Below are 9549 nucleotides of genomic sequence, written 5' to 3'. Positions count from 1 at the left end.
CAAACATCGTAAGTGTTTGCGAAGATCATGATATGAAATATGAAAATTATTGTCCGCATCATAACAAACTTTGTTGTCCAGCGTGTATATCAACAAAGCACAAAAACTGTGTCGGTTTACTTCTGCTCCAGGACGTTCTTAAAACTGCCAAATCGTCAACGTTATTGGACTCAATTGAGGTTAGCATAAAAGACATCAAAACCAACATTGACACAATCATAAAAAATCGCCAAGATGACCTAAATACATTCCGGAAGCAACGAGAAAGATGTCAAGATGACATCAAACAACTTCGATTTAAAATAAACTGCCATATGGATGAACTAGAACAACAGATATTGAACGAACTAGATTTTGCAGAAAATAAAGTTAGAATTAAAACAAATAAAGTGATAGCAGATCTTTCTGAGAAAACACAACATGCAGATGTCTTGCAACAAAACATAGCATCTGTGAAGGAACACGGGTCAGACCTTCAGACATATATAGGCAGTAAAATGATTGAAGCTGATGTGGGAATCGAGGAGAAATATATCCAGTCTTTAACAAAGGATGGAAGCCTTCAACAAAATCTCTTGAAATGCAAAATTGATGATAAAATATCAAGGTTAACATCAATTAAAACCTTTGGAAACATATCTGTAGAACCAGGATGTTTATCAGTAACATTAAAAACAGAAAAGGAAAAGCAGGCCCAAATTTTAACAAACATTCCTATACCCATCGAAAGAACTGTTGATAATATTAAACTGTTAATTGCATCCAAAATTGATATGACTGGAGATTTGTTTAAAAAATCTGATATCCGGGGGGCCGTCATATTATCTAACGGACAAATGTTATTTGCAGATTGTACTCAACGTAAGCTTATCTTGATCAATAAAGATGGTAAGCTCGCAAAAACCGTATTAGTGACTAGTGGGCCATATGACGTTTCCATCATTAGTGACAGAACAGTAGCAATGTCAGCATTTCGTGCCGTTCATATTATTGACATCGATTCAGAGGATATTAAAGACAATATCAATACACACGGAGAGTGTCAGGGCATAGATTACCATAGCGCAAGAGGAATGATAGTATGCTATGTAAAATCAAGAGGAATTCAGTCGATTCAATTATTCGATAAGACAATTTCAACTATCGTACAAGTAAGAGGTGATTCGAAGACGGGTTCGTTCTATATTGCTGTCCATGGCGATAGTATTTACGAATCCAGGGCAGAACAACATACTATAACATGTTATTCCTTAGTTGGAGAGAAAAGGTGGGTTTACAACAACACTGACCTATTGGCTTCTCCTATGGCTATTTCCGTTGATGACAACTCAAACTTGTTTGTTTCCTCTAATTTTACAAACAGTTTAGTTGCACTGTCGGCTGATGGAACAATATGCAAGCAGCTTCTCAGTTTCGAAGACGGAATCACGCGTCCGTTGGCCTTATATTTTGATGTTAAGAAGAACATCCTGCTTTATGCAAAGAAAAGTGGACCAGCCTTTATATATAATGTATCGTAAAAAAGAAGAAAGCATAAAACATTAACTTTATTTCATTTAAGGTAGCATAATACAAAATGGTTCATCCCCCATCAGACATCTTTAAATTGATGTAATTCCACTCATCCTTCTTTAAATTTTATAAATGAGGTACCAAAAGAAAGAGGAAGGATTATTCTTTAAAATTGTCATAATTTTATTATGACATAATTATTACTTAATTTATTGTTATGTAATAAGTTGCTATATTGTGATGTCCACACTTGAATGAATTTAGATTTTTTGTTTTTCATAGCATCCAAAAATATTTCCTAGATTCTTGCACAACACAGTTTGACCTCCAAAACCGTGTCATGGAATTTTTATATTGTATTTCATTCTCTCATAAATCGTCAATGAAGTTTGCAACATTAACTCATAAGAGATCACTTAATTCAATTGGGTATAAATATTTGTTCTATTGTTGTTTTTGTAAATCTGGGACATGGTTTTGGAGGTCAAGCTGTGTTGTACACGAATCTATAAAAAAACAAATCCGGGTTTTCCTTGAAATGAGCAGGGTTTATCCTTTTGTTTTTTATCTCTGTGTTTTTTTGTAATGTAATTTTTATTAAAACTTACAACTTGAATAATAAGAGTTGACCGTTTCTCTATTTAAGAGATTATTTCATTAATAATAAGTATCATATTATATCAAAATGAAACACAAAGAACAATTTTCTAGAACTGTTACGGCGTTGATATCAATCAGAATCAAGACACAAGAAACGGAATGGGTCTATGAAATCAATGCTACATCAGTCATTAAAAATTCAATACAACAAAAAAACTTTTTTTTCCGCTAACTACGGAAACGGTAAAATTCATACAATACAAAATATTTGGGATGAAGAAACGACAAACATCAAAAGCGACAACTTTGTATTCACTATTCTTAAAGATAAAAGAAACTGGATTTCGGAATGGACTAGGCTGAAATAAGCTATTTCAAAATCGTTCTATGACACACTTAAAAAATTCACGTTGATGCGGAACCCCCAAAAATGATTATTACTTTAAAAATCCATTTGAATTCTACGATAAACAGAATAAATCAGTGATCCCAAGTGAGATATCTTTGAAATTTAAACAATATTCGTGTGTCTCTACAAAAACTCCACACAACATCAAAATAAACCTCCAATGACACTAACGGAAGAGAATATAATAGGTCTGTTATTTGATTCGTTGGAATTTCAACCATGTATGAATAACTGAATCTACCATTACTGTATAGGCAATCTAACCTTTATGAATTTCATAACACACAATGGTAAATTGCTTGGTCTTCCAAGTGCTTCACCTATTTTGAATAATTAACATCAACTTTAGCACACATCAAAGCCAAACATCTTAATAATTGTGAACTACATTTTCTCGAGATGGCATGACTCAGATAAGGATACTGCAAAACTCTAATAATATGTTAGCTATATAGAGTACAAACAATCATTTTGCAGAAATATTAAAACGTTTGACTTTTGTTAACTTTACAACGATGTTTCTCATTCCAAATTAAGACCAATTGGAAGATTCCATGTTAACCGATTTGACTTAAATGTTCATACTCCATTACAATATACTTAAATGTATATCTGAATTACAAAACATGATTGAACCCGATAATATACATCAGTATTTTGTTTGTATTTTAGTCTACACGCCTTCTCATTACCATCGCGATAGTATTCGAAGAATGCCGACGGATAAACATATATATGGACTTTCCTAGGTGTGTTTGATTTGAAGTTTTAGGTCACAAAAAAAATCATCGTGTTTATAAGAATTATTGTTAGTGGATCGAAAAAGTCAAAGAAATGGTACAACTGTTTTCACTTAACTGTGTCATTCTTTTCCTTTTGATGACTGATCACAACTAATACATACGATACATTTTTCGAGATAATACATTTATTTGAAGATCACATGATTATGGACTTAATATGGTCGAATTATTCCCATGCAAGTGAATAATTCATTTGCAATGTATCTTAACTAATTTTGACAAAATTGAACTGAACTGGCTTTTAAAATTATTATTTCAAAATTTCCCTTTCATTAATGATTAAACAAAACAAAATCATATTCAATTTGTTCATATCTTGTAACTAATGCCTCTTTGCAAAAATATAACCTCAAGAAATCATGAACTCGTTGTGGATCCATGATAGTTGATGCATTTTGTTTAAGGGTCTTACAGAGAGATGTATGATGTTAAAAGTTTACACTTGCCTCAAAGCCGTATCAAATCACATACAGACATAATGAAGCGAAAATAGTTGATACATTTTATTAAAGTTTACGAAATTCAATTCACAAGGGAGACGTATCATGTGAAAAGTTTACACGTGTCTCAAGGCTATGTCAATTTAATCTCGATTTATTCCATGAGTCAATTTGTTTTCGATAATATATTTATATCTGGGGCAATCTTCTGTGCATATGAAACATCAATTTAACTCTTTGGAGAACTGTTGTCAAATGAAAGCAGATGGTTTCGTAAACAAATCCCAATATATTGTCAAGTACTAAAATGATATACAAGACAAATCGTATTCGTTTCTCCTTTTTGATTTGCTCCTATTTATATAATCATATGACAAGTACGTCTTCTTCTTAACAGCAATTTTATCAAATTAATTCCGATTTAATCTGAATTTCAATCTATTCAAATATAGTCATATTTAATTACGATATGGTATTTCTCATTTATTGCTTTTAAAGAATAAAGAGCTATATGATCGTATGATGTCAAGAAAAAAAGACTTCATCAGTGACTTTTGTTTAGAATATTAAAATGGAAATACGTACGTCTTTTGTAGACGAAACGTGCGTTTGGCGCAAATGAAAAATTTCAATCCTGGTATCTGTGATGAGTTCATTTGTTATTTGTACATTTGTACAAGATCAAACCAAAAGTAGACTGGAGTGAAAAAGTGTATTTATTGTCAAGATGGTCAAAAGTATTTGCAACCAAATCTCATATTTGATTCCATACATTATCATATTAAACTTTGAGCTTGCTCTGACCTTCGAGATACTTTTTGTCAACGTGTGTATTTTATGTGTATTCACTCGGAAGGAAAATCGTTCTCCTGTAACTATCTTATTGTCATGTTTGGCTGTTACAGATAGCTTAACTGCATGTTCTACAACAATCATTGATTTATGTGGATATTATGTTTTCCATGACGATATTAACCTAGTTTTAAAGTCGACAAACTTACGTGACACTGTTTTGATATGGAATAGGAAATATCCAGCTTGCGTTGTATTTCATGTACTTGACGACTTTGCATATATATGTCATATTTCGTCTGTACTAATAACAACTCTTTTATGTATTCAGAAGGCGTTCGCTATGCTGTTCCCAATGTGGGCTAAAACATACTTGAACGCAACAACTTCTCTCATTGCCAGTATGGTAGCATTCGTTTGTTCTCTATCACTGTTTTTGCCGACAACTATAACATCATCACTGGGAATGTTAAATGGATCTAATGGCACGTGCTGTTATTCTGATAAAAGCAGTTCACTAGTTTTAAATGTGATCCACAATGAAAGTTGCAATAGCTGGCTAAATGAATCAAGCATCGGTTTTCAGAAAAGAGTTGTTCGGGGTCCTCATTTTGTTGGTTGAAAATAAAACCAAAAAAACAAAACTGACTACCAGATACAAATGTATATGTTTATAAAGAAGTTATGACATTTGAACAGTTTTCAGAACATCGTAGCAGTTTCTGTCGCGTTACTTAAAGGAACGATTCCAATAATCAGAGCTAAGTAAAATATAGATATGCATCCTTCTGATATTGTCACTGCTTTTGATCTTTTATAAGGAAGAGTTGTGATTTAAACAAATCTACTATACATAATTCAATATTATAAATTCTACGATTTACAAAAGTTTGGATAACCAGAACGTCACATTGCAGGATGAACAATTGTGCTGCACTAATCCGGTATTGTGTATCTATTAACAAATTTATCAAAAATAACTAAGTCCATAGTTGTCTAATTTAAATAATCAAAAACAACAAATTCGAAGAAAATTTCAAAACGGAAAATCTTGATCAGTCAGCAAAATCAAAAGATAAATCACATCAAACAAAAGATCACAACTGTCAAAATCATCACTTGGTGCCTAAATAATGAATTACCAGGTTTTGCAGCTAGGAAAAACTTCAAATTAGGTGTGCAGCAGTCAACAATACTTCTTTGTTACTAGTAGTTTGTTGTTATGAATTTTTTTGTAATTATCAATTAGAAAAAGTATTCCTACTTAACATCAAACTAGATTTTATATTTTAGTTTCTTGTGTATAATTCGGAGTTTAATAGTATGAACTTCATTATCACTGTATGTAATGGTATACATACTTTTAAGAGGCCAACTGCAGTACGCGTACAGGTGCGAGTTTCTAGCTACATTGAAGACCCATTGGTGGCATTCGGCTGCTGTCTGCTTTGTGGTCGGGTTGTTGTTGCTTTGACACATTCCCCATATCCTTTCTCAATTTTATCAATTTTTTATCATCTCATGCGTAATTACTTTTCTGTTCATTTGATAACCATGCTAACAATTACATAGTGAGCTTTATGCTGCACCTCTTCTTTTTGAGCAGTCAAAATGTGTTTACCGTACATGTCTATGTCATAAGCAGTCACTGACCTGAAATCGCTTTTCCTCATGAATATCTAATTGGTAGATCCAGAACCAGGGTTTCCGCTGGCGGTCGCCATTTTCGCAATTTGCGAAAGAACAATAATTGTGGCGATTAAAATTCGTCTTTGGCGAAGGAATTTGGCGAAAGAAATATAAATAACGATTTATTGTTAGCCATCTTGTTTATTTACTTTTTCGGGTTTCTCTGACTTTACCGATCAGACAATACTCGGAATTCACCTTGACGTCGAGATTTTGACAGCAAATCAATATTCAGCTGATTGCATTCATAGCTATCGACATCAAAGGACTAATTAATAAAGGTGTTGATTGTATGATATGACAAAATGATAAGGTCAAATGGCTTCTATCACTTGTCACAAAAGGGATTTACTAACCACTTTGCGACGCACGTGTTTGAAGCAAAAACATTTTACGCTTTACGTCTCCTTCTTTTAATGATAGTCCAGAAAAGTAAATTGTTGTTATGACGAAAAAAGTTCAAAATCAAGAAAGTTCTCTGATTTAAAACTTTATCGTTTAACTTTCATATAGATCATTGATTTGAGTGAGTACTTCAAAATCGTTTCAGTGACACACGTGTTTCAAGCATATAGGTTTACTTATTTACGATGGTCTAGGAAAGAAAACTGTCATTATAAAGAAATCTATTAAAAAGGTTGGCATGAGAGTAACCCTTCAATGTAATGACTATACCTTACACGAGAGATCAATTCCAAGCGATAAGATGCTTTTTTTATGTAAAAATCACTTCTCATTTAGGGGGGGGGGCTGGAAAAAAAAGGAAAAATTTTCTAAGAAATATATATTTGTGTTACTTGGCGACAAAAAATAATAAAGTGGCGAAAAATATATTGTTTTGGCGAAAGAGGTGGCGAAAAAAATAATTAACCCGAGGAAACCCTGACTAGAACTATATTCAAATATCATGAAGACCTCTTGAATTTGTCTTTGTTTCCAATGTACTCAACAAGGCGTGGATGGTTTCAAACTTATTTCTTTTACAATCGTTGGAAAAACATTTTTACTTGTAAATATTTTTGTTTAAAACATATAATCATTATGGTTTATGCTGATTATTCATATTCAAGTCCACACTCACACGCGTTCGTTTAAATCAAATAAATAACAATAACACAATTAACAACAGTTAAAACTTTTTTTTCAAATTACAGTATACAGACACTACTAATGTATTGACTTGACGTATAAAAGATATAAGGATTCGGCCCGAAATGGATAGAAAGCTAGACAGAGCCTCGCATTTCCCCGTGTGTAAGCCTCATCCTTACATCGTTGATATGGCAAGTCAATACACTTGTATTGTCTATGTACTATAATTCACCTGTAAACACTATAGACATAACGATTCATGGCTGAAAATACATTTTAAACGTGTTGATTATATAAACGGCTATCTGTTATATAGTAATTCATAATTTTTTATACAGTTTACCAATTCATGAGGGCTTTCATAAAACGTTCGTAGAATGTACAAAGGATTGACTTCAATGTCAACACTGAAATATAAAAAATCAAGATGTGGTATGATTGACAATGAGACAATTCTCCACAAGAGACAAAAATGAAACAGAAAATTTACAACTATAGGTCACCTCAAGGCTTTCAACAATGAGCAAAGCCCATACCACATATTCAGCCATAAAAAGTACCCGAAATGACAATGTAAAACAATTCAAACGAATAAAACTAACGGCCTTATTTACGTACAATAAAATGAAGAAGAAAAAATGTTTTGTGTAATAGTGTAATTGTAAACACCAACTAAAATTTATTATGATTTGTTAACGCATACTCCAAAATTTCATATGAACTGAAAGATATAAAATTCATAAGTTGGAATGTTGCTACAAAAGTGGGATAACATAATTCAGACCTTATTATCGAACATGTTTGTAATGACCAACATTACCTGTCTGTATCTTTTCGATGTGATGTATGATTTTAACAAAGTTATTAAACTTTTATGATTCCTTGTTACATATTTGTATGTTTTTTGTGATTAAGATTATAACACGATGTTGACTGCTGTATTTTAACATTTTCAACTATTATGTCTGTTTGTTTTGTTCACGTATCGTAGTCAATATACTTCTAATGGAAATTGATGCGACTGTCATACAAGTGAGAGTACATGCTAGATATGAAACCAGGTTCAATCAACCATTTCCTACATGCCTGTACCATATTAGGAACATGTCAGGTGTTATCCATTTGTTTAAAGTGTTGGAGCATTTGATTTTGCCTCTTGAAATGCATGATTAGGAACTTTGCATTTTGAATTCTCCTCGGAGTTCAGTGTTTTTGTGAAAGGAAGTCATCTTCATAATGAAATGATAAGTAAACCTTAAAAATGAACTCTGAGATTTAGAAAATACAATGAATCTATTATTACATTTTCGTAGAGAAAAGTTGACCTTATGAGAATTTGGCCTATATCTAAATTCTTTTCAACCTCATAGTTCTTCAACTGTAACAGCTCTAACATGTTTCCTTTGCATTTATAATATACGGCTGTGAGCGTTCATGTTGCAGGTTAATCAAGAAAAGTTCGTTTTCGATGCTCAATATTCATTTCTATGTATATTGTTTTGTGTTGATATAATGACTGATGTTCTTTTTTTTGGTCTTCAATTTAATTGTTTATCATGATATGGTAATTAATTATTCGGTTTTGTTTTTTTGGTTTACAACCCCAACATGATAAAAAAAAAAAAAAAGACTAAGTTATTAAAAATATTTGAAATTGAAGTTAGTTAAAGGACGTCATCTCTATAGTGGATGGTGCAGTTTAACTTACAGAAACTGAATTTTTGTACCAATCTGGAATCAAAAACCAGATTCAGAATATTATGCATATCAAAAATATTTATCTATAAAATAAACAGAAACAATAGAAGCGGGACAAAGAAATCAGAAGGACAATTAAACTCATAAATCGAAAACAAGCGGACAACGCCTTACTTAAAACAACAAGACAAGTAGACAAAGGATAGTTCAGAAGATACAACATCGAAAACTTAATACTAAACAGCACAAACCCAACCAAAAACTGGGGGCGATCTCATTTGCTCCGGTAGGGTAGCAGGTCCTGCTCTACATTTTGCACCCGTCGTGTTGCTGATGTTATTACAAATCTGGTAAATATTCTTATTCGGTATTTCAAGTTCATGAAAAAGGTAGGGTATTGATGTAACTATAGAAGGAACATATATATATCATCTGTAAAACGTTTATTTCATAACTGTCAACCAACTCGTTATGGCGTCAATTCAGTTTACGAAGGGATGATTTTAACTTCATC

The 9549-nt window shown here is 32.3% G+C and overlaps 1 protein-coding gene across 1 annotated transcript; it reads left to right on the top strand.

The window, feature by feature from the left end:
• Nucleotides 1-314: 314 nt before the first annotated feature.
• On the top strand, nucleotides 315-1520 carry LOC134700303 (uncharacterized). The gene has a single exon (XM_063561657.1). It carries the CDS (start codon nucleotides 315-317, stop codon nucleotides 1518-1520), a length of 1206 nt encoding a protein of 401 aa, XP_063417727.1.
• Nucleotides 1521-9549: the final 8029 nt, after the last annotated feature.

The sequence above is a fragment of the Mytilus trossulus genome, unplaced genomic scaffold (genome assembly GCF_036588685.1).
Source record: "Mytilus trossulus isolate FHL-02 unplaced genomic scaffold, PNRI_Mtr1.1.1.hap1 h1tg000128l__unscaffolded, whole genome shotgun sequence".
Classification (NCBI taxonomy): Eukaryota; Metazoa; Mollusca; class Bivalvia; order Mytilida; family Mytilidae; genus Mytilus; species Mytilus trossulus.
This window is presented reverse-complemented; position numbering and strand designations above follow the sequence as displayed.

Excerpts from the sequence above, each read along its gene's own strand:
- LOC134700303 (XM_063561657.1), top strand. The coding sequence starts at position 315 with ATGGATGAACTAGAACAACAGATATTGAACGAACTAGATTTTGCAGAA.